At 44.0% G+C, this 26,324-nt stretch overlaps 1 protein-coding gene across 1 annotated transcript in view; it reads left to right on the top strand.

Annotated features, from left to right (window-relative positions):
• Positions 1-3,720: 3,720 nt before the first annotated feature.
• MSANTD2 (Myb/SANT DNA binding domain containing 2) overlaps positions 3,721-26,324 on the top strand; it is a 33,887-nt gene continuing 11,283 nt past the window's right edge. The window contains exons 1-3 of the mRNA XM_074936563.1: positions 3,721-4,245; positions 20,200-20,458; positions 22,241-22,301. Coding sequence (XP_074792664.1) covers positions 3,721-4,245; positions 20,200-20,458; positions 22,241-22,301 — 845 coding nt within the window. The remainder of the gene's footprint in view (positions 4,246-20,199; positions 20,459-22,240; positions 22,302-26,324) is intronic.

Below are 26,324 nucleotides of genomic sequence, written 5' to 3' on the forward strand. Positions count from 1 at the left end.
AAGACTGGATACGGCCTGTTGTGTTGGTACTGTACTAATACCATAAAAGATGGCGGTAAGTTGAATCACTGTATTTGTTAGCATTTGTTCAGCCATGGGATTTAGAAGAAGCATTGTGAGGGAATGTGTGAGCGACAGAGCCATGCTTTTGGGGGAGGTTTAAAAATGCCCTGTGCCCTGCAGGACACTGTGCAGTGCCCTCTCACCCAGTGACAGAGAACACAGCCAGGTTGATCCCAGCAGGTCAGCACTGTGATTGCTTTGGCAGGTGTTTCTCTTTGTTAGTTAAACACCCTACTTTTCCAAGAAGCCCCATCAGTCTGACTGAAATGTTAGCCTCTCACTCCACTGTGAATGCCCTGGGACCAATTAAAATGCTGGTGGACAGGTTGCCTCCCTCCATTCTCCTCCAGCTTGGTTTTGATATTGCTGAAGCTTATTTCACTGGGTAACTTTGATAGGGTCTCAGAAAAGGCCTACAAGAATGATCTGAGGCCTGAAAAACCTGTATTGTAATGGGAGACTTTAAAAAGCTCAGTCTATTTAGCTTATCATAGACAAGGTTAAGAGGGAAGTGATCGTGGTAGGTAAATACCTCCATGGGAAGAAGAAGATCCCTACAGACAAATACATAACACGATCCAGTGGCTGGAAGCTGAAGCCAGACAGATTCAGCTGAGAATAAGGTGCAGAGGTTTAACACTGATGGGAAATAACTTGTGGAACAACTTACCAAGGGTTGCAGTGGATTTTGCCCCAATTGAAGGCTTTAAATCTAAACTGGGTATGTTTCTAAAAGATCTGTTTTAGCCCGGCCAGAAATTATGGGCTTAATGCAGGAATCACTGGCTGACATTTTAAGGCCTATGTTTAGCCAGGAGGTCAAACTCGGTGAACACAATGCTCCGTTAAGGCCTTAAACTCCATGAATCTATTAATTCTGGAGTCACAGGACCAGCCACTTGCCCTGGGTCTGGAAGAGTGGTGGTAGGAACTCTGTAGCGAACACTGATTTTGAAACCTTTCATAACTCAAGTCAGAAAAACTGTTCCTCATGTTTTCAGATGTCCAAGGTTAAGGCTCATTGGCAACTGGGTCATGGTCTGATAATGTTGAATCAGAGCCGGCACTAGTCATAAGCAGAAGCATCAGTTGCTTTTTATTATGATTATTATTTTCACAAGAACTTGTGTTGTGGAGGTGGGGGGAATATTCCTGCGTAGGGCCCCCAGTGGGTTAGCACCACCTCTGCTGAACACATTAATTACTTTTTGAGATTAAAAAGATTTCAACATTGAAAAAGTTTCAGAAAGGAGCCAAATGTCTAACTTTCTCCGTGGCCTGCTGCTTACCCAATGAAATTGTATTACAGCACAGCATTTGAATCACACCTGGAATTTGACAACAGGTGACACAAGAGGCAGTTTTGAAGGGCAGAACAGTAATATTTTCTAAATTGACATCATTTGAAAACTAGACCTGATTCTCCATCATTCAAGCTGAGGAGAAATAATAAAGCCAGTGGAAGCCCCCGTCATCTGTGAATTCTTCCAACAACCAAAGCAAAGAGACTGAGGGAAACCCTGACTGTATCCAGTGCATTGTCAAGGATCAGTTATTTTCACAATAATTTCAAGGTTGCCGCGGTACACAGATATAGGTTTCCAGTCACACTTTGCTTGGCCAACTCCACTTGCTCTTTAAAGGTGCCCTTTTTGAGTTTGGGGCAGGGTGAGAGAGGAACAATCTTATGAGTCTCCTCCTGGTCCATGAAGATCCATTTCTGTTTGCTTTACTTTTGTCAAAACCTCTATTTTCATGATTTTTTAAATTTAAAATAGTGGCTCTGACAGCCCCTTCCCTGCCCAAAAAAGAAAATGAAAGAGATTTAGTGATGTCACCTCTATTTGTATGCCAAGCAGATACAAATAAAATTCCACTCTACCTCTGTCTGTCATATTCTCACACATTGCTAGATTGCTGCTTTCTAGCATAGTGTGTGTGAGGAGGGAGGAAATGCCCAGATTACGAGGAATTCACATTACTGCCCTGATTAACATGTCCATAGAGTTTGTGAGGTTTCTTCCCAACACAGAAAACAAAGCTACATAAGTTACTGAGGCCAAAGGCAAACTTCAAGGAGAAATAAAAGACAGATGAAAAATTGCTGTTCTTGTTTTTAAAGAATTAGTGGGATTTACAAAGACAGATGCTAACGGATGAGTGTGGCAAGACAAAAAAAACCACCTGACCTTTGCAACAATATACCCATCTGCAGAGCCCTTCACTCCATGTATGTAAAATATTACACCCAAAAAGCTACACTAAAGGAATGGTCTTAGGTTGCAAATCAAGCCCTTGAAAGTTAGGAAATGCCAGATTTATAGTTGCCAGTGCAATGTTAGTTCTACCCCTTATGTGTCCACCCTGAATGCGACTGGGGATCTGATCATGTCATTAATGATTGTATCACAATGCATAGGCACCAGGGAGCAGGTCTGGCATTGCTCAGGCAACCTAAACTCTGCTTTAACCTAACTTTTGAGTGCTTCATCTTGCAACTTAAATAATTTTGTTAGTGTTTCAATGGAATGTTTACCCCCCCCCCCGAAAAAAAGGTTAAAAACACATTCTATGATGTGCAACTGCAACAACTTCCCCACACTATCAACAGGGCTTCAACCCCGAACTGTCAGCAGTGCAGCATAGACTATTACTCTTGAATTGCAGGACATTAGCTAGCAGCTGCAGAAGGCCCCAATCCTGAGGTCAGGGTGTAGGGTTGCCACTCATCTGGTTTTCGACCAGAACGCCTGGTCGAAAAGGGACCCTGGCGGCTCCGGTCAGCACTGCTGAAAGTCACTGAAAGTCTGGTTTGCCGCCCGCAGCGGGGCAGGCAGGCTCCCTACCAGGCTCTGCGTGAAAGTGGCTGGCATGTCCTCTGGCTCCTAGGACAGTAACGGGGGCTCCCCTCCCCAAGCGCTGGCTCTGCAGCTCCCATTGCCCAGGAACCGCGCCCAATGGGAGCTGCAGGGCGGCGCCCGCAGACAGGGGCAGCGCACGGAGCCAAGACATCCAGTGCCTGCAACCTGAACCCCCTGCCCTGAGCCTCCTCCCGCACCCAAACTCCCTCCCGGAGCCCACGCTCCCCACCCACTCCCGCACCCAAACTCCCACCCACTCCCGCACCTCACCCCCCTGCCGCAGCCCCGAGCCACCTCCTGCCCTCCGACAGGCTCACCCCCAGCCCCTTCCTGCCCCCCAACTCCTCATCCCTGGCCCACCCCCCAGAAGGGGAATTGACAGGCCAGGGGCGGGGCCTCGGAGAAGGGGCGGGGCGGGGGCGGGGCCTCATAGAAGGGGCGGGGTAGGGGCGGTTTTGGGGTGCCCCGCCCCTTCTCTGAGGGTTTTGGGGTGCCCCGCCTGGAGGCGCGACGCTGGTCTCAGGTTCGCTTTTACACGGGCGCAGGGAGCGGGCGCAGCCAACCCCAAAGAACGCCCCCCCCCCCCGCGGCCCTGGGGCCCCGCCCCGCGGACAGGCAGCCCCGCCCCGCCCTGTCCTCGAGCGCCCCGCGAGCGCGCGCACCCGCTCCCCAGCCCACGGCACGTGCTTCCCGCGCGCGCGCGCTCCCCCTCCCTTCTCCCGCCTTCCTCCCCTCTGCCGGAAGCCCCTCCCCCGGGCGCGCGTCATCTCCGCCCGCTCGGCTCCGCAGCTCCAATATGGCGGCGCCCTGTGGCTCCTCGCAGCTCCCGGCCGCCGAGTCGCCGCTGAAGATCCCCAAGATGGAGGTCCTGTCGCCGGGCTCGCCGGGGGCGCTCAGCGACGGCAACCCCAGCCTCTCCGACCCCTCCACGCCCAGCGGCGCCTCCCCGCTGGGGCCGGGCGGGCCGGGCTCTGCCAGCGCCGCGGGGGCCGGGGCGGGGGGCGCCGGGGCGGGGGGCCGCGGCGGCGGCGGCGGCGCGTCGCCATCCGTCTCCTTCTCTCCCGGCGGCGGCGGCGGTGCGGCGGCGGCCGCGGCCGCGGCCGCTTGCCGGGGCATGTCGTGGACGCCGGCCGAGACCAACGCGCTGATCGCGGTGTGGGGCAACGAGCGGCTGGTGGAGGCGCGGTACCAGCAGCTGGAGGGCGCCGGCACCGTCTTCGGCAGCAAGGCCCCCGGGCCCGCCATGTACGAGCGCGTCTCCCGCGCCCTGGCCGAGCTGGGCTACGAGCGGACCCCGTCCCAGTGCCGCGAGCGCATCAAGGTACCCGCCGGGCGGGTGGGGGGCGCCCCGCGGCCGGGAGGGGCTGGGCAGCGCGGCCTCGCCCCGCCCCGCCGGCCGGCCGGGGCAGGGGCCCGCGCCCTGCGCGTCCCGGCCTGACCCCGTGGACAGCTCCCGGGGCCGGCGCCGGCAGCTCGGTCACGGGGCTCGGAGGGGGGTCCGTCAGGCGGGGCCGTCCCGCAGGCGGCTGCTTCCGGTGGGCCCCGCGGCGTGACACCGGGGAGCCCTGGTGCCGGGCTGCGAGCCGGCCGCTACGCAGACGGCGGAGTCATGTCTGGTTTGTGGCCGTCTGAGCGATGGATGGAGGGACGGACGGACGGACGGATTTTTGCTTGGCGGGGAGGCAGTGTTCCCTCCTTAGGGCTTTTCTCCCCTTGTCTGGGACTCTGGGGCAGACAGGGGAATGGGCATGCACATGTAGCGATGAGCGAGACTCCAGAGGCAGGCTGGGTGTCTTGCTTCGGAGCATCCTGAACTTCAGATAACCATCCTATTCTCATGGGGCGGGAAATCTCTTGCAGGCTACTTTTCTTGAAAGACTTTTAGTCAGGTCATAAATATGGTGAAAATAGCTGTGTTTCTTGAAGCAGGTGCTAGTTTTATGCTTCTACTTGGTCATTTGATGCACTGTAAAACTTCTTTAAGTCCCTTGTCCTTGGGCATCTTCCAAGGATTTGCTGTGTAAATCAACTGGACTTCCCTGAAACATGTGCATTTCTAGTTTTACTGTAGTTACTAGACGTGGTGAAAAATTAATTAAAACTACTCCTCGCTAGGGCTTCATTGTTTGTTCAGCTTTCTTTCATGACAGTCTTCCACTGTGTCTAAACTTAAAACGCTACAGCGTTAAGTATAAACACTTCCTATAGCAATGGGAGGGATTCTCCCATTGCTGTAGGTAGTCCACCTACTTGAGAGGCAGTAGCTAGGTCAAAACAAGAATTCTTCAGTCGGCCTAGCACTGTTTACACAGGCGTTGGATTGTCTTAAATACATCTGTGAGGTGTGGATTTTTCAGATCCCTACAAGACATAGCTATGTCAACATAATTTTTCAGTGTAGACCAGGCCTTGGTTGCTACAGGATGTGGAGGGAACCTTAGGCAGTGACTGCGGAAGACTGTTGGATTAATTCAGCTGTACTAGTTACACACTCTGGAGTAAATGTAATGTTTCCCAAGAGCATTACGTAGTAGGTTCTGTGGTGAAAGGCTGTCACATTTAGTGGCATTTGGGGCATTTGGTTTGGGTGAGCCTGTTGGTTTGAACAGGTCAAAAGATTGCCCAAAAAAAGTGTCTGTGTACCAGAGTGAACATTTTAATGATTAAGTCCATTCATGTACACTGTTCTAAGCTTATTTCTAGGAAGAGTCTCCGCCGCCCCTTCCAATTAGACTGAAAGTTTTGAACAGAATTTTGTTAGCCTGAAATGATCAAAGTTAGCAAAGTCAATGAATTAGCTACATTATTTCACGCTTACGTATCACAGTGATAAGCAGTTGAGAAAAACTAAAGGTTTTCTGGTATCAGGCTTGGACTTGTCATGTAGCGATATCTCCAGCAGCATCACTTAGCATTTTTGTCAGATACTTGTCTACAGACCCTTCTGGATCAATCTGATACATTTATAATGAACTGTGTAGGCTATTCTAAGCATTAGAAAGTATCACTTAAGGCCCTGTCTACACTGCCACTTTACAGCGCTGAAACTTGCATCGCTCAGAGGTGTGAAAAAACACCTCCCTGAGCGATGCAAGTTTCAGCGCTGTAAAGTGGCAGTGTAGACAGTGCACAAGCGCTGGGAGCTACTCCCCTCATGGGGGTGGGTTGTTCTTCGTTTTTTTACAGTGGTGGGAAACCTCTCCCACCGCTGGTGTCGCGACTACACAGTCATGTTAAAGAGCTGCCGCGGCAGCACTTTCACGTTGGCAGTGAAGATATACCCTTAGTATCTGTTAAAACCATTTGATTTATCCTTTTTGTGAGAATGGTTCCCATTGATACACTTTCTGTGAGAGGCTAAGCCTAAGGCTTGCTGCCAAAATGGACAGGTGAAGAACAGCAGTTAAGTGTTGCTGCTGTCCAGTAATGTGACTCAGCTGCTGCCCCTTACTCCACGACTATGACTTTTTTTGGTGCATTCTTATTACATCTTGAACACATTCCATAACGGCGCTTAATGCGTGACAGTGAGATCATGCCGATACCTAATCTTCTGCATATCCTGGAACCCTGCTGTTACGATGCTCTTCAGTACAGTCATCTGGGAGGATGAGAGTCTCATATGGAAAACCTGTTCAGAGGACCGTTCAGGATAGTGCTGGGGTGCTCAAAACCAGAATTTTCTCACTAATTATCCAGTATCAGCCAAGGCTGGCATTTTTTTTTTCCAAAGGAGCCAAGTGTTGGTCTTGATGCAGAAATTACGGGGTGAAATTCTCTGGACTGTTTATGCACAACACCAGGGTAGATGATCACAGGGATTCTAGTTTTCCATGACATAATATTAAAAAAAAAAATTTCTGATGGAAAAAACAGTCTGAACTTTAGTTTTCCTAGCCACGCTATATTAGTTGAACATAATGTTTTATTGATACGGTGGAACCCCATTTATCTGATCTAATTGGAACCAGGCCCAGCTCAGACAATCAAAAATTCAGATAACCCGGAGAGCTAAGACCCAGGTGACGGGACTCGGGCTCTCGGCCCCAGTTCAGTTAATACAGAGAGCTGAATAATGGAGGCTCAGATAAACAGTGTTCTACTGTATGGATTTTTTTCCCCCACAAAATGTAAAAACTAAAGATTCTCCGTAAAAACACACATTCTGTGTTTCGTGTCGTCACCCCCCCCCCCCCCGCCCCCGGGGCAGTCCAATTTCTAGGATCCCTGATTATCACAATTGTACTTTCTGGCTTTAAAATACCAACTCCCATGGAATTCCAGTGAGATGTGGATGCCTGGCTCCTTTGGAAATGTCGGCCTAAATTAATTAAATGAAGTTATAGCTGAACCTCCACATTGATTTTTATAATCTATTTTGACTGGTATCCCTTGACATGCATTAAACAAAAAAACTAAAATTAATGATGTTGCAACTATAGTGTATAAACATAAAATATTTGGGATGCCACTTTTCTTAAGTCAAGATTTATGTTTAGTGTTTTTAAACAGGTTTCAGAGTAGCAGCTGTGTTAGTCTGTATTCGCAAAAAGAAAAGGAGTACTTGTGGCACCTTAGAGACTAACCAATTTATTTGAGCATAAGCTTTCATGAGCTACATGCATCCGATGAAGTGAGCTGTAGCTCACGAAAGCTTATGCTCAAATAAATTGGTTAGTCTCTAAGGTGCCACAAGTACTTTTTCTTTTTGTTTTTAAACAATAACTTTATTTTGGTTTTCCTCAAACACTTAAATTCCATGGAATCTATAGAATCTTGATTCACCTCCACCCACGAACTCATTTAGCCCACTCTTCTGAAGAATAGTGTTTTCCATTTTTCAGTTGTATCAGATACATGCATCATGTTTGAATTAGGGTAAAATGCAAAGCATGATCACAGTTCAAATCGCCTGTCTTTTAACATCTGCATATACTTTTCTCCACATATGCACATGTGGCCTGCAGTCTAGGAAGTTCTCTGGACCAATCAGCTTGGTAACCACGAAGCACAGAAAATTCAGATCTTAGTTTCCAGATCAATGATATCCCAAAAGATTTTTTTTGAGCACGTATTTTCCCTATTCTATAAATGTTAAATGATATCCTTAATTTTATCATTTCTTGGTTATTGATACTTTCTACTGATTGTTCAATTCAAATTGCCTGTGGTCTCATAGTTCATGTTAACAGAAGAACTATTTGCTAAAATACATGTGGTTGTTGCCCTGTACTACCGTTACTCTTCACTTGTATGTGAACAAAAATTATTCAGTAGAGAAACCAGGCAAAGTGGTTTACATGGCGTTGGCCTAGCTACCCTGGTGCAGTAATGTGAAGAGAGAGTCTCTGTTTGATTTTGATTCAGAATTTAAAAAAAACTTTCTCCAGAATATAGCTATCACAAAACATCCCACATCCTGCATGAAGTACAAATTCATTTTTTAAGACTATGTATCTTCCCTTCACCTAAAACTCTCTCTGCTTTAGAGAGTGAACAAGAGCTTAGTTCTTAACCTGAATCGCAAAGCACAGAGATTAACTACATAAAAACTGAGCTTTTATACAGTGCTCTGCATTGTCAGACTGATGTATGTCCAATAATGTGCAGATCAAAAGCTGATGTGTTCGTGAACGTGGTGTTCCTCAGGATTAGTTATAACTGAGTTACAATACTTGGGTTATGTGGTCTCATCCCAGTCCTAACATTTAAGTGCATCACTGAAAACAATACATATAGATGCACTGTGACAGTGGGCACAGTGTGTGAAATCTTAGATCAGTCAATCTCCTCTGGCCAAAACAGCAGAAACGTTCAAAGGTTCTGCTTTTAGACGTCTTTAGAAGGGAAAAAGAGTACTGTTAAATAGTATACCTATATCAGTTTAAAAAAAATACTTGCAGTAATCTTATACATCTTAAAATCCTTTTAAACAATTTCTCCTCCAGTAACATTTACACTCTTCAGCAAAGGAAAAATTGTTTATCTTGTGCATTTGACAGCACTGTGTTTATAAGTTTGACTCGGACAGAATTTTCATGTTAAGTTGTGTCAGTTTATCTGTACCTACTGTAGCGACAACTGTCACCATCTTTCAGATTAATGTGCCTTTCCAGGTGGACAGTACCCTTCAGAGTTGCAACTTAACATTGTATTGATGCTGGTAATTTGTTTGAATTTGTCTCAGTTTTTTAATAAATGGACTATTTATCTGCCATTATTGTATTCAGTGTTGCCATGTTGGTCCCGGATATTAGAGCAGGGGTGGGCAAACTTTCTGGCCTCAGGGCCACATTGGGGTTCCAAAGCTGTTTGGAGGGCTGGGTAGGGAAGGCTGTGCCTCCCCTAACCCTATCCACCCCCTTCCACTTCCTGCCCCCTGACTGCCCCCCTCAGAAATCCCGACCCATCCAATCCCCCTCTACTCCTTGTCCCCTGACCACCCCCTCCTGAGACCCCTGTCCCCTATCCAATCCCCCCTGCTCCCTGGCTCACTCGTCCCCTATCCACACCCCTGCCCCCTGACAGGCCTCCCATGACCCCACTCCTTATCCAAACCCCCGCCCCCAAAGCCCCTTTCAGAATGGGGCCCTGCGAACATGGGCGGAGGACTCGGGAGGAGAAGGGGCAGCTGCGCAGCCGGAGAGAAGCGGTGGCTTCCCCTTCAAAGCGCTGCTTCTCTCCGGCTGGCTGTGCGGCCGCCCGATGCTCCTCCTGAGTCCTCCGCCTGTGTTCGCCGCACTCCCACCGCCTGCCTGCTCCCCTGTGGCTGCAGGTGAGCCTCCCTTCCTGCTCTCCCCTGCCCCCGCAGTGCAGCCCCCTCCGCGCTGGCGCACAGCAAGCTGAGGCTGCAGGGAAGGAGGGATAGCAGGAGAGGGGCAGGAGGATAGCCTCCCCAGCTGGGAGCTCAAGGGCTGGGCAGGATGGTCCCGCGGGCCAGATGTGGCCCACCTCTGTATTCGAGCGACATGGTAGGTGAGGTAACGTCTTTTATTGGACCAACTTCTGTGGGTGAGAGAGACAAGCTTTTGAGCTACACAGAGCTCTTCTTCAGGTCAGAAGAAAGCTCAAAAACTTCTCTCTCACTCACAGAAGTTGGTCCAATAAGATGTTACTTCACACTGTTTGGCTTCAGCTAGGGTGTGAATCCATTACAAAATACTGACGCTATATCTATCCACTGTTGTGACTGAGCCCTGCGTGGCCAACCTAGTGTTGATCTCTAGCTGTATAATGCTGATCTGAAGGAAGAGAACTTATGACCTAATCATCACTTGAGTTGTATTACAGAGTAACTACCTCCACTGATCTGTCCACATGATTCCCATGATCTTAGCTGAATACTTGTGTCTAGCAATCATACCTCGCACTCCAAACTGTTTGGTGGATTTCTGCTGGTCTTTAGATATTCTCAGCAGACATTTTATTTTTTAATTGTAAGAGTATCTTTTAAACAGTTTTCCTATGATTGATCTATTTAATCTCCAGATGTGGTTTAAATCACAGAAGAAAAAAACGCCCAGTCTGGCGTTGGAAAGTCTTCTGCTAGATGACAGAGAGACACAAGTAAGGGGGAAACAACAATCTGTATTTGAATATTAACCTGAAGTGACCAACACTAACTCTAGAACACATCTCTTGGGCATCCCATTTTAAATTAAAGATTTCAAATCATGATCCTGCACATCTACTATTGAGCTGTTCCAGTGGCGAGTTATTCACTTTTAAAAAATTTGAAACTTGTTTTCTGTTTTTCTAGCTTCAACTTCCAGTCACTGGCTCTTACCCCTTTTGTCTGATAGATAAGAGCCCTGTATCGTATCCTCCCTGGGCTGATACTTATAGACCATGTTCAAGTTACCTCTTAACCTTTTCTTCAATAAGCTGAATAGATTTAAATGCCTTAAGTCGCTCAGTGTGAGACATGTTTTCCGGGACTTGATTGTTCTTGTAGCTCTCCTCTGAATAATCACCAATTTCTAAACCTCCTGTATCTCTGAATATATGAGAATAGTTCTTCCTGGTGGCACCTGTAAGGTGGGGGGAAATTACAATAGACAAATACAACAATGATTGGGATGAGTTTTGGAACTTCCTTATGAACATCTTTTTGAACTATGTTGGAGGAGCAGCTCCTGGAGATTGCAGTGGGCTATTGCTGATAATTGTTGTATGTCCTCAAACTGAGTAGATCCTGTTTTTCAGAACTCTTAATATTAAGGTTTTCAAAGTATAAACTTCTCCAAGGTGACTGAGCCGTGTCTGTTTACCCAAATATACAATGGAGGAATCTTTCTTCTGGAAATTGACTACAAGAATATTGAAATATACAGGGTAATATGCACTAGTCACTTCCAAGTGGATAGTATAGTCTGTCCCAGGTGGCAAAAATCACATGAATAATTCCATAAGTGTTGGTCTATTGGCACTTAGTTCACTTTTTTAATTGTGTGCTTAACTGATTAAGGCAGACTATTATTTGGGCCTCCTGTCTTTGACAATGATGTTCCGGATTACTTTGTTGGTAGGTAAAAATCTGAATGGCCAAGATGCAATAGTTGCTGCTGGAAGATTGAATGTTTCTGTTCTGTCATCTTCTACATTCTGTTAAGTGTTTCAGAATTTACTGGATGCACCTGAAACTAATGAAACCCACAAATTCAGAGCAAAGTTAACTGTGGTACACTGGAATTCTGGGTTTCTGTTTATATGGCTAAATGTACATCTACATTAGTTTCTTGAGCAAGGATGGCTAAGACTGTGGTCTTGCCTGTTACCTTTTCCTGTCTAACTTTTTGGTTTGGGGCAAGATTGAGAAGGTGGTATTGGTGTAATTTCTTTCATTAACTGAATTCCCCACATTTCCATGATCTCGGACAATCTGGTTTCAGATGTGTATGTTCTCAATGGAGGCTAATAGCTCTCTAGTGATGCCTAAGGTCAAAGTGTCAGTGCTCATCCCAGTATGTCAGCAGCTCTTGATGGTGTTGACTAAATTCTAGGTTCTTCTAAAGGTGGATGAAAGAGCCTCATGCTGGAGTGAGGCCTTCTTTCAGAGGTTAACGCTGGTCTACTTACTTCCAAGAGCCATGAAATGCATGGGTTCTATTACATCTGCTCTCTTTGGCTTCCTGTGAAGCTACACGTGAGACACAACAGGATGTAGTGTCACCTAGGCATTAATATTGAACAATGTCACCTCCCCATCATTCCTGCTCTCAGCAGTCTCTTTGCTCTCCAGTGCTTCATGGACTGTGATCTGGATGATGAACCAGCTGTGATTCAACCCAGGTCAGAAACAGCTGATCTCATGTTAGAGAGAAGCACTTAGAGGAATGGATGGAAGCAACATCTGCAGAGGATTTCAGCTTTTTGCCAAAGTGGCTTCTGCTCTCATGGTTCTATTTGATCCACCACTTCTCAATTCTTAGACGATGCTGGCCCTTACTGCCATATATTCTGCTGCTAGCCAAGAGGCTTGACCTATCAGCAGTGCTTTTTGTCACTTCTGTACTGGGAGCTGCCCTAAATCTGCCTGCATGACCAGACCGAAGGAATTTGATAGGAAGGTATAAAGGAGGCCCTAATACAGTCTAGGATGAGGAATGCATCTGAAAAAGTAATCCTTGATGGCCCTTGAACAGTATGGAGGGTGTTTTCCTTGAAGGCAAGCAAATCCACTCTGGGATGCCCTTATTCATTAAAGATCACCATTAGTGCTTTTTAAGGACTGTTAAGTAGTCTGCAAAATGTCTTGGTCAGCAGGTGAGAGTGCAGTAGCAAAGATCTGGTGAAGAAAGTAATTGTCCCCTCCAGCTCGCCCCAAATGCATGAGCGAATGCACCATGGCTTTGTTTTTGCTCAAGGAGCTGTATCTTGAGATCTTGACGCAAGGAAGGAATGCTTTTAATAGTAGCTGTGTTGAAGTTCAAGTAATTCATTGATATGGAGTCTAGTTTTTTCCCTTCCTTTTACAGTCACATGCTCAGATCTAGATCTGTTTAGTGCTTGTTGCCATGATATTGGTGCCTAGATGGGTTCCTCATACCAAGTTTGAAGTATTTGTACTCATTAATGCCTCCATTAGTACCAGTAAGACTTTCTGTTGTCTGTCTTCAACTGTAGCAGGAATCCTTCCCCTGTTACTCCACTTCAGGCTTTGCCACCAGAGCCTTAGCACTTAGGAACCCTGATGGTTGTGTTGCCATGAGGGGTGGCACTGACAGTCCATGCCAGACTTCTTTGGTGCCTTGACTAAGTTGGGACTTATTCTACTTGCTCCACTGGGCTGGATAACAAGCAAGGGTCTCTTCCCTGAATATGCATCTGCCCCATCTTTGCCCTTTTTTTTTTTTTCTAAAGCCTTCTGTACTTGTGGAGATCTTCCAAACTGCCTCGTCCTTATGGAGCCATGGGTCCTCAACTTTTGTGGAAATGGACTAGACAGAGGTCTCTGTAGATCTCCATCCTCAAAGGAGATGAGGTCTAGCTGCTATTCTGCTGCTTCCAATTTGGCTTCTCCGGAGCTGTCATCTCAGACATGACAGGTTAGTAAGTAGACACTTCAAAACTTCCTATCATTCTAATTTTCTTCAGGCATTACTGTGGACTTCTCATTGCTCCTTAGCTGACAATGTCTCCACTAATAATATCAAGTCCCTCAGAGGATAGGAATGGTTTTACTCCGCAGCGGCTCTGGCTACTGCTGCTGCCACTAATGGAAAAAATCAAGCCAGTTGGATCTCCTTGGGGTCTAAAGCATGTGCCTCAGCCATTGCAGATGAGAATCACTAACAAACTACTGCTTTAGTTAAATGAACTGAGGATGGAAGAAAAGTTCAGCATGTCTGAGGGCTAGCTGGTGGCCAAATAAGTCCTAAGAGCAAATCAAGAAGTGGTGGATCTGAGGTGGTCCAAAATATGTCAGAGCTGTCTCAGTTTTCTATCTTCTTGTGTGCGGGTTGTTAGTCTTAACTTACCATACAAATGACCATTTTTGATGGGTTTGAGCTGTGTTCCCATGGACTGCATAAAGTTCAGATCTCAGGACAGAGGCAAATGGAGCTCATGAGGTCATTTTCCCCTTATCTCTTCTATCTCTGTAAAGACAGCATCCTCTCCGCTATTGTAGTAGATAGCGGACATCCCTTACACTGTTACATTGGATAGAGTGGTCCCGTTTCCTCACCCCAAATTCCTGTCTCAAGTGATCTCTGGTGCTGGACATCAACCTGCTGGTTTTGTTCTCCAAGCCTTAGTAGCATTGAGGGAAGTGTTTTTTCACATCAGGGTCCCTAGTGTGGACAGAAGACTCTTAGCTATTTAAATGAGACCAAAACAATCCAAACATCCTTGGTCACTCTGGCTCATAGGGATAAGAGATAGGGTCAGTCCTGCTCAACCCAAAGGGTGATTTATTTTCACAGTCTGTGTATACTTGACTGTTCCGACTTGGCACATGTTCAGCCACCTCTGGGGATTGGATCACATTCAGATAGGTGTAAGGCAGCCTCTGTTACTTGCTTTTTTCAAAATCTTTCTTGCTGAACTATGCAAGGCTGCTCTGGTCCTTTGGAACTCTGGTCCTTTACTCAGCATTATAACTTGGACTTGGTGGTCTTATGGCAAGTTCAGGACACTCTTAACTAAGCCCTGCTTGCCTGCAGAAGGTTGACTACTGCTTATTTATTTGCTGAGAGAGAGTCATATGGCTAGCTCTCAAAGGGTCAGCAAGGATTCCTGAATTAATAGATGGAACTGATGGTGGTTTTGGCATCTGTCCCTTTTGTGCCTTATAACTCCAGAGCAATGGGGAGGAGGCAAGTGTCCCCAATAGACACTGCTTGCTTGAAGCTTCTGAGCTGAGCGCACACTTCTATCAAGAATGTAGATCTAGATGAACAATTTGAAGAATCAGTGTTACAACTTCTTGTTCTGCCAGGATGGTTTTCAACTGGATTTTGGTATTTGCTCCCTATAGGCTCTAGTGACAATTTTGAGTAAGCATGTTGGACTCTGACACTAATTCCAGTCTCTTGAATCATCCTCTCATTAAAAAGTTCTTCAGGGCACTAGTTACTGAAAGCATTTCTAGTAAAGAGATGTTAAACTCCAAACCCTTTCAGTCCCCTCTGTGTTGCTTTGCTTGTATCTGCTGCCATGGCAAGAGGACTTCTGAGATGGGAACTTTAGTAATATAAAGATGTTTAATGTACCATTCATTCTACCCACCGTTCCGAACTTTATACCAGAAGTAGAGTTTACTGGTCTCAGAAAACAATTCCATTCTTTCAACCAAACTGTCTTTTATTAAAAAAAAATAAAATAAAAACCTGCTTGCACAACCCGCCTGAGCAGAACAAAAATTCAGATCATCCATGTTTTTCATCCAGTATGTAGATTTTTTTCAGGCCTAAAGGGACCATTATGATCATCTAGACTGACCACCTGCTTAACGGAAGCCAGAGAATTTCACCCAGAAATTCTTGCATCAAGCCTGTAATTTCTGCTTGGGCTAGCACATATCTATGGCCCTTTGTTTTCAGTTGGGTGTTTTGTTTGTTATTACAAAATTAAAGGGAGTTTTCTGGATAAATATTCTTCTCCTGTATCTTTTGTTTGAAGTTGTTGTTGTTTGTTTTAAACTTCCATGTTCTGAAATGTAACTGGATAGCTTTTCATTTTGAACCCATTTTAGCACGGAAAGTAGTTCACTAACATTTCATTTGCTCTGAATGCTGATAGCACGGATAACCATCTCCAACAGTGGTAACATGTATGTGCTGAGCACTGGTGTATGTATTGTTTTCAATCCAATGCTCAAGTCATTCTGATACTTCTGAATTGGCTCCCCCAAAGTCTGGACTGGCTCCTGGCTCCAGAAGGAGAGAGACCAGTTAATGAGCTACCATCCCTCCTTCCAAAGTGGGAAGCTGTGTTCAGAGAGTTCTGGCACTTCCAAAATATGGGTGAAAATCAGTAAAAACTGAATAATAGCTCTGGTAAAATCTGGGAAATTTTCAGTAAAAATCAATAAACTGAAAACAAAGGGTCATAAATCTATTTTTGATCAAGATCTGGAGTATTTCACAGCAAAGATTTGTAAGACCATTTCCTGGTCATACATAGACTTTTAGTAAGCACTACAAAAGACCTTCCCTTTGAATTTTTTCCCTTTAATTGGAGACGGTTGTTTGCTGTTGGAGAAATAAACAAGAAGCTGAGGATCACCGACTTGTATGAGATTTTATCTGTTAACACTTTGAGCATGTGTGGCAGCTCCTCAGCCCATTGCCCTTTCAGTCTTTTCCATGGAACTTGTCACTTTTGCTTAGCTACGCTGGTGATTCATAACGAGGTCAGGTGAGTCAGGTATACAGCTTCAGAAAACATAGCTGCAGTGGGAAACTGACTGGTGGGGATAAGGACATCAGTGCCCATATTGACTGGTTGGAAGCTGTAGCTGCTGAGGAGGGCTTGGTTCCAGCGTTGGTGGGTAAACTACGGGAGGTACCTGTATGCTACAGCAGCGGCGAGGGGTGACCTGTTTCCAGTGTGGCTGAGCATGTAGTAGAAGCGTCTCTGGATTTCCTAGTGTCACATTTTCTGTGTATGGCTTTTAAGTTATAAATGTTGAGCAGAGATGGTCTTTATTTTCTGAGCATAGGGCCCCCAGTATTTGTTTAGTAATAAAATCTGAGAAGGCATCTGATGGTTAGCACCAGACATTGAATAGTTATCTTTTTTCCCTTCTGAAAAGACTTATGATGATATAAAGGTGCTGATAGGACGCTATATGGAGATGCATTGTTAATGCCCTTGAGCAGGAGTCCAGTTGCATTCTGGGAGGGACAGAGGGACTACAACGCTTGAAAAAGCCACTCTCCAGTGATAACACAGGAATTCTTATAGATGTAGGGAGAGTTAAGGCTTCATTTTCAAAAACACCCCCCCCCCCCGCTTCTCGTTATAATAATTATGCAGAAAATCTGCAGAATGTCTTGATGTTGTGCTGCATTCTTGAGCCTGCAAACACCTGCAGAGTGAAATGAATAACTCTTGTTAGCGTCAAGGTGGTCATGCAGAATCACGTGGGGCAGCAGTGAACCAGACCAGAATATGCCAGTTTTAGTTCAATGCTGTTAAAGCCATGTGCTGTAGAGGCACAGAGATATCCATGATGAAGAGAATGGAAAATGCCTGTGTGGAGCAGAAAATAGTGGAAGTCCCCTCTCTCCAGGGAAAGAAAATAGAGGTCCCACCAACCGTTTTTAGCTATGGGTTGTTGGCAGGAGGAGGGAACCTTTTCTTTCAGAAGCTAGTGGGGTTGTAGAAAGCTTTGAATTTATCAGACCTCTACTAACCAGAGGTGGATATGAAAGATGGAATCATCCAAGCAAGGTCCTGGGTCCTTTTGGCAGTAATCTCAGCATATGCTTTCCATCCTACCAGAGTATCTGGAGATGTCTTCTAACCAGGGCACTGCCTCCTTCATCTTTTGCATTGGTCTCTGCTGAGTAGGTGCTTGGTGAACTTCTGCCATGGTCTTAGCAAAATAACATTAGAGTGAGGGCTGAATGAAATAAATGGCTGCTAATAAGATTGCCTCTGCTCAAGTCTTAAATGGATAATTTGGTAACATCCGTGCAAGGGAGAACTCTTTTGAAACATAAAATTGAGTTTTAAGCATTTGAGCCAATGTTTGCAGATGTTGAGGGCTCCCAAAGGACCTAATCAGAGAATATGGACGCTTCTCAGTTAACTTTGCTGGAGACAACACTGTTTATTTAGATTGGCTATTAATAAAGCAGTTAGAATCTCTTGGGCCTTAAAATTGAGACAGCTGTAACATTGTGGCTCAGTTGGATAAGGAAATATTGTAAGGCTTGTAAGAACATAAAATTGTTAGGAAAACTGTTTTAAAATTTGAGTACACTGATTTCTAAGAATGATATGCAGCGGTGGAGTAGCTGTGTCAGTTGTAGGATCTTAGAGAGACAAGGTGGGTGAGGTAACATCCTTTATTGGACCAACTTCTGTTGATGAAAAGAACAAGCTTTTGATCTTACACAGAGCTCTTCTTCAGGTTACAAATGATATAGTAGTTTACATTTTACCCTGTGAAACTGTAATAAATGAGGTGGAACATTAGTCTAGAGTGAGACAAAGTATCTATCTGAAAGTGTACTTCTGCTCTGCAAAGTGACTGTTTAAAACTGGTACTTCCTACTCACGTATTCTCCTTGTACCTGGGTATTACCTGCTTGGTCTAAACACTGACCTGTTTAGTGTTTACTTCTTTAGCCTTGCAGTGCCTTCTTGCCCTGCCGTGCCCCTCAAAAAAAAAAAAAAGAGGGATGCAGTTCTCTCATGGATCATCAACAGATTTAAGCATCAAATGCAGGGTCTAGTTCTACCCACAATTACTCATCCAGCCCCACTGAACACAGAGTTGTTAGACAGGTAGAAAGTGATGATCAACACTTGAAAAATTTACGAAATGGAGGACTCTGCTTAGTAACCAGCAGTAGATATGAAAGACACAGGTGGAAGGGGGACAGTAATCCTGCGATCAGTACCCCATTGAGAGGCCCAATGCCTCTGCCACCTTTGCTCGTATTTCAACTAGAATATTGTCCTACAACCTTGCTTGGGAGAGAGGGGGGTTATAGCTCTGACACTTTAAAGCACCTCTTTCCATTTATGGAAGAAAAGGAGTTTCTCTTCCAGTCAGGTCTCCGGGCTGTTGCATCTTGGGTGGGATGCACTCTGCACTGTCACAGTTTCCATTTTTTGACTCTTCACCATTGAATAATGGTGTGCCTGCTGTTGGTGCTGTTTGTAGCTTTCCCAAGCCGCAGCATGGAACTAGCATGAGTTTTTGATAGCTGCACTCCTTCCCTCCAGATTTCTGAATATCAGCCCTGGAACTGATCAGAGTTATTCGTTTCCCACTGCTGTGGCTAGAGCAAGCTAAGAGCCACACTGGAGCTGTCTTGAGAATCAGGAAGAGACATCAGTTTACATTCTTAGCTTGGAAGGTTGTTTTTGCAACCAAAGGTGCTAGAAACTTGGTGGCTCTGTAGAAGGTGACATAGTAGGGCCTGTCCTCTGCCCAGGAGTGCATCTTTCAAGCCCTAATGGTTGCTTTTGTGAGAGAGAACACAGCTTGATTTTCTTATTCAAGGTTCAGTTTGAAGTGATGGCAGTTACAAGAAAAATGTTTTGTAAATTGAGTACATCTGATAGGAAGTCCTTGAAATACAGTAAATATGGAATCCTACAAAGCAATTTTTAGTCACTTTTCAAAGTAGAACCACACTTTGAATTAAAAACATTAAGGGATATGAATAAAGACTTTCTAAACAGCTCCTCCTTGACTTGGAAAATTGGAAGCAGATGCAGAAGAGTTAGATTTCATACTGTATTTTATAATAATGCATAGTACTTAGCCACTAGAATAAGAAATCAAATAGGTACAAAAAACCTGGTCTAAACTTGGTGATATGTCTTTATTGGAGGCTTCAGAATCTAGACTGGACTCTGTTGTAATGGATTATTAGATGTGGCCATCTTAGTATTGTTTCTTGATGATTTGATGTTTGAGTCTGGGAATTTGGAGCATTATTGATTTGACCTCTTTTAAATTTCAGCAGCTTCCCAAGAGACAGAGTGAGTTAGTAAGGAATGCAAAATATGTAAGTAATAAATTTTACTAGCTAAATAGTTTAGGCAAACATTTTTTACCTTGTATCTTCTTACTAGAATAAGGAAGGTTGGACTGTCTTTGCTTTTGGGGACTCTTCTTTCTTTCTCTCCCTCCCCCACCTTCTCCAAACTGTGGGCACAACAACAGCTGTACTCTCTCCTTCCTGTAGAAGGTGTGCATTCTACGGGCTGGCTGGTATATTGGATGGGATTTGTGTGTGTTTTCCTGTAATATGTAGCAGATTTATGTATTCTCTCCCCTGCCCTCAAAATCCCCAACTTTGAAACTGGTGAACCTGTAGATGCTATACAACTTTGTTCTTTGTAATTGATATTCAAGCTAAAGCATCGTGTGTCAGGAACATCAAAGTTGTGATGCTTCCTGTCTTACAAAGGTTAATTTGGCAGTTTGGTGATTGGATTATAGTACTTGAACACATGTGACACAGATTGAGCAGTATAAGTAAAAATAAACAGATTGTCTAGCATTCTTATTCTGTCTGCACGTGAGTGTGTGCCGTTCTGGAAAGCTAGCACCACTTGAGTAACACAAGGTTTTGTGTCTTAGACCCTTCGCAGGTGTTACAGTCGAGTGAAAGAACATGGTGTGGGGAAAAGGAAAAGCAGCTACACATTTGAACAATTGGAACAGGTGTTTGGTCAGGGAGGATGGGACTCGCAGCCCTGCCAACCTGTACTCATTAATAGTAGCGGCTTGTACCAGGAGCTGGAATCGGATGGCAGCACTATGGAGGAATATTCACAGGAGGATTGGGGGAACCACAGTCAGGATCTTCACTGCTACCAGGGAGGAGACCCGGAATTGGGTAAGAAATTGATTATTGATCCTTCTGTATGTTTTGGTTCTGCCTGTGCTTGTAGCCACCCTAGTCCATAATACTAGTCCATCCTGTGCCATGATGCTGCTGTACCTACTTCTGTGTCTGTCTTATACCTGCTGGCTTAAGACTTGTCACAAGCCAGAACGGTTATTGGGAAGTAGGGGAAACGAATTCTTATAACTTGTATAAATCTAAGGTGCATAATTTGCAGGGCTCCCTAAAGCTGTCAAACACCTTCTCTGTGTAACTGTAAATTGTGGACTGAACTGATTTACTGCTTGTAAATTCTACCAAGTAGAATATTTGAAATAAGGAGACTTTAACTTGTTTGCATTGTTTTATTTTAAAACAGGTACAGTAGCTCTTTTGTTCCTGACAAGATGCTAGAGTGGCCCTTTGTTTAAAGTTTGAGATTTGAGTTTTAATTTGAATGAGGGGTGGGAGGGAAGAAAATATGAACTGCTGAACTTGATGTTAATTGATCTGTACTGCTGATGCTCATGGTCACACAACAACAAAAATCTTGCAGGTAGATCTCGGTATAAACTCATAATTCGTTAGGAGACATAAAAAGCTAGCAAGCCACATGCCACAACTACTTTTATGCTGTGCAAGCAAAATTGCCAAATTTTTACCTTTTCCAAAAAAAAAAAACCTCCCTAGTCTTCCAAATGTTGTTGTTGCCCAACCGTGACAGATAGATATTACAGAAAGATCTACTTTCCTGAAAATATGCTTACATTTAACATCTGAGTGAGTATTTTATACAGAGGTACATTCTTGCCTACAATAAATAGGAGGGAAAAAGGTTTATGTATTGACTGAGTCTATGGAAGCTTATCAAAGTTAATTTAAAAAATGATTCCAGTGGGATTGTAAGAGTGAGGCAACATTTACAGGGGAAGATGAATAAAGGCACTGTTCTTGCTTTTTCTATCCTATGTGTAGGTTAAATTGGGGGGTGAGGGGAAAGGCACACAAATATACCTCCATCTGTAGCTGTATTCAGCCGACTGGTAAATTCTGACTTTCACCAAGAGATGGATTAAACTGTATTTTCAAATGAAAATAGCAGACCTCCTCAAACGAACTGAAGTATGAGAAAACTAGGAATGTTAGCTCTTTATTTAAAGAGGATCAGAATGTATGGGGGACTTGGGGAGAAGAACGCATAAAAGGGAGCTACTTGAGATAAAAGGGAAGGAGTTTCTTAAACCATGTATTTTAAAATGTACATAAATGAGGACTGTAATTCCATATAGGGGTTCTGGTGACTCAGGCTTTGCTCTGATGGTTTGTCACCATTATCCTTCAGAGGAATTACGGCAACAGTTACATGCAGTTGGGGCTCACAATATTCTTTATGTTCAGTGAATGGTTATGAGAAAGGTACTTAGCGTGCACACAGTCTAAATGGAATACAGATACATTTGTTCTGGTGCTTGCTCTTCAGATGTGCTATTGAAAGCAGAATGCCCTTTTTCAGAATGTAGTTTACAATGAAATCAACTTGTGACTTAATAGCAGGAATTACTCTTGTCCTTGAACGATCTTGCACATGTGAAGCCAGGTTTTGATCCTGTAGCTAAAAATTCAGTCATGGTGATGTAGCTTACGTAGTAGCTGGTTTTAAGAGCTGAAGCAGTGTTCTCAGAGTGTGACGTCAGAATTTTACTGGAAAGCACGAAGTGAACAACTTATTACCTTTCAAAGGAAAAAGCTTTGGGAAAGTTTTAAATATATAACTGTCTGAACTTTGCTTTTCAGATGAAATGCCTGCCACAAAGAGAACATTAAAGATAAAACAGGAATCTTCAGAAGAAGCACAGTAAGTAACTTATGAATGCTTTACTATTGAGTGCATTTCCCTAGGGGTGCTGCGCGGGAGGAGAGATGTTTGAAACTTCTGACTATAATTATAAATACATTGTGCAAGACTATTGAAGAATCTGCTTTTTGCATCATTCCAGTTACCTCAAAACATGTGGAAAGCTTCACAACTCAAGTCTCTTTTGGCTCTGTTATACAGCACATGAAACAGAACTCTCTTTACATGAATGCAAGAATTTGAACTGTGTAAAAGACACATCCTAACCTTTGGGGATGTGGGCGGGCAGGTCTTGGGGTGCGCTGGCAAAAATCATGACTCTTGGAACTATTTGTAATTTGGTTTCCATCTGCCTAAAGTTTTGTCTCTTTGGGCATGTAGGAAAAGGAGCATTTTAAATGTAGGTTTCAGAGTAGCAGCCGTGTTAGTCTGTATTCGCAAAAAGAACAGGCGGACTTGTGGCACCTTAGAGACTAACACATTTATTTGAGCATAAGCTGCATCCGATGAAGTGAGCTGTAGCTCATGAAAGCTTATGCTCAAATAAATGTGTTAGTCTCTAAGGTGCCACAAGTCCGCCTGTTCTTTTTATTTGAAATGTAGATGTTCATTAAAGTGTGTGGGTATTCCCACTAATGAGTATAACTATAGTAGCTTAAAATTAGTACCCAGACATCTATCTAATACCAGCATAACACTGGAGAATACAGAAAATAGCTTAGAAGAGAGGGAAAAATCAAGAAAAGGAGGAGAGGGGTATTGCTAGTTGAGCAATGTACATTTCTGTTGGCCTTGAGCCTTACTTGCCTTATACTTGAGAACAGGCAAGTAAAACATTTAGCATTATAAGGGATGGGCAAGTTTACTCTGTGCCTAGATGGTAACTTTTTCTGCAGTTTTGCAAAGCTAGATTGTAATCTTTTGCTGCATTGGTTTAACCTGGCAAATGGTGGGACGTTTAATGTGTCTTTGCTCTTGCGGGAAACACATGAATCTCACTTTCTCCACCACCCCTATTTTGGGGGGCAGGGCGCACATGCTATGTGTGGATATTCTTTGCTGGAGAATGGGCCAGTGTGGAATAATAGTTTAATCTTATTTTGGGGCAGCATTTTTATGTAATGGCACGGTGCCTAAGTGATAACTGCCTTACATATTTCTCTACACACTTAACTGTAGAGGTCAATGCCCGTCCTATTAAAGTAAGTACCATGATTTTCATTCTACTACCCTGTTTTCAGTCTCTAATTTTTCAAGCTTTCAGGCTGGGATTTTCCAGACTTGGTCTATGCCTCAAAGTGAACTTCAAATCTGATCAGAATCATTTTAGCAGATTGAGCGTGAATTAGGAATTTTCATTTTTCCCCATGTAAACATTTGTGGCCTCTTTTTGAGCCGCTCTGCAGCTGGAGGTCAAAATTTATATTTAAATAGTCCCAAGAAGTGTCATTTCCTTAGAAAATGGACTTTCATTTTACTATGCTCAGACTTTGAAGGACATGTTCTGCATGATAACAGTACACTTGACACTGTTCATACAAGGCTGGGAAGATTGATTTGTTCACAGATGCATGGCTAAATTACACAGTGGCTTTACATCCTTCATATCTTAAGATACCTTTTTATAAAAAGCAGAGGAGCTTTCTCTGAAGCCCTGCAAACTTTGCAAAGTGCATAGGAAGTAGACCTGCACTGAAGCACTTCAGGAGCTCCACAACTGAGAGGTGTAAAGCATCTTCCATAGCCAGACTTTTCCTGAGATTGTGGGGGAGTTTGTTTTTTTTCCTCTCGCCAAGAGGCCTTTTAATTATGCTTTAATTCTTTATTTAAAACAGGTTTAAATAAATACAGAGTTAACAGGATTTGCAACCTTCGCTGGAATTTTGATAGCATTGCATTAAGCAATCAAATTCTGAATGAACATCCTTCACTCTGTCCTTTGTACATATGAATACGATGTAGGCTGTAATTGGGTTGCTAGAGATGATCATAAATGGGTGTGCATGTAGAGTTGTAGAAAAACAGGGTCTGAACTAGAGGCTGTAGCATAATGCTCACAGCTACACTAGGGCAGCATGTACATTGTCCATTTAGCCTTAACTTCCACATTCCTTTTCTCCTGAGGGCTAATTAGTGCTATATTAGAATTGGAAAAGGTACAGAGAAGGGCAACAAAAACAATAAGGGAATAGAATAGCTTCCATATGAGGGGAGATTTAAAAGGCTGGGACTGCTTGGCTTGAAAAAGAGACGACTAAAGGGAATATGATAAAGGTCTATAAAATCATGAATGGTGTGGAGAAAATGACAACTAAGAGAAAGTGTTTGTTTATCTCTTCGCATAACACAAGATCCAGAGTATCCAATGAAATTAATAAGCAGCAGATTTAAAATAAACATAAGGTAGTACTTTACACAATGCAAAACCAACATGTGGAACTTGTTGCCTTGTTGTGACAGCCAAACTACACTGGTGTTCAAAAAAGAACTGGATAAGTTAATGGAGGCTAGGTCCATCAATGGCTATTAGCCAAGAGGGTCTGGAATGCAACCCTATGCTCTGGGTGCCCCAGCCTCTGACTGCCGAAGCTGGGAGTGGACAACAGGGGATGGATCCACTTGATTGCCTGTTCTGTTCGTTTCCTCTGAACCACCTGGCATTGGGCATTGTCAGAAGAAAGGATATTGGGCTAGATGGACCCAATATGGCCATTCTTATGTTCTAATTTTACAGCAGTTGCAGTTCAAACATATTTCATATAAAATAATGCAGAACTGTGAGATAGCTTGTCTACTTGTAAAGCTACTAGCTAACAAAGTTAAATTGCATATCTGCAGTTTCCACTGTAACTGTTGCACGGCTTTCTCATGATCACACACGCTAACCTTTTTTGTATTTGCTTATGTATCAAACAGTGTCTCCGCTTTCTTTTTGGAAATAAGACAATAAGATAAGCTTTCCAGTTGGAATGGTTAGAGCAGAGTCTGGGCAAATTTGGCCTAACATGTAGAAATGCCAGGTTTCAGAGTAGCAGCCGTGTTAGTCTGTATTTGCAAAAAGAACAGGAGGACTTGTGGCACCTTAGAGACTAACCAATTTATTTGAGCACAAGCTTTCGTGAGCTACAGCCTGACACTTATCTAAAAACGTGTATAATATTAAAGTGTACAGTGTGTTAAACTCTTCTCTGCAATGTTAGCAATGCTGTGCTAATGCATGAGAATTTGTGAAACTGACTAGAAACACAAATGAGATTAGTTTTATTTGCATGGTCCAAAATGAGATTGCACAAAACAAGCTACATAAATAGAAAACTAGAGAATGTTATTTTTAATCATGTATTAGGAATAGCCAGTGTTCTTAAGCTGTATGGTTGGTAGAGCATTGGGGCCCTGAGTCAGCAAGGTACTTAGGCTCATGCCTGATTTAAGCAGGAGTAATTCCATTGAAATCATTGGACTTAATCACATGTTTAAAGATAGGCATATACTTAAGTACTTTGCTGAATCAGGACATAGCTCAAACCTTTTTTTAAAAAAATGGGTGAAATAGGGTCCTTGGGCCACTTACTTAGTACCTAAGTATATGTTTAGGAGCCTAATTCTTGGCCCTAGCCTCTCTTCCATTCCACAGGTCAGCTTAAAGTACCCAGGTAAGGAAGGGAGCAAAGCCAGTGTAGTATGCTCCTTTTTCCCCCTAGCTCAGAGAAGACCTGTGTCTACTCTGCTCCTCTGGGATTGCCCTGATTTTAGGAAAGTGGGACTGGGGGGATGTTCCCCTGCAGACCCTGGAGGTTGAGCTTGAATTTCAGGTACATGTTAATTCTATGATTGCTGCTTTTATCAGAGACAGGTAGGACAGGGTAGGCATCCAGCAGTAGCATACTTCCATGGCCAAAGGCAGCTGTAAGAGTAGCGTGGAGGAGCTGATTCTTTGCTCTGCAGATCTAGAGGGCTGTGCCATATCTATGCACTTTTCCTTTAGGGAAGCTTGGGGGAAAATTCCACAGGGTATACCTTGTG

Source organism: Natator depressus, chromosome 22, assembly GCF_965152275.1.
Source record: "Natator depressus isolate rNatDep1 chromosome 22, rNatDep2.hap1, whole genome shotgun sequence".
Lineage (NCBI taxonomy): Eukaryota > Metazoa > Chordata > Testudines > Cheloniidae > Natator > Natator depressus.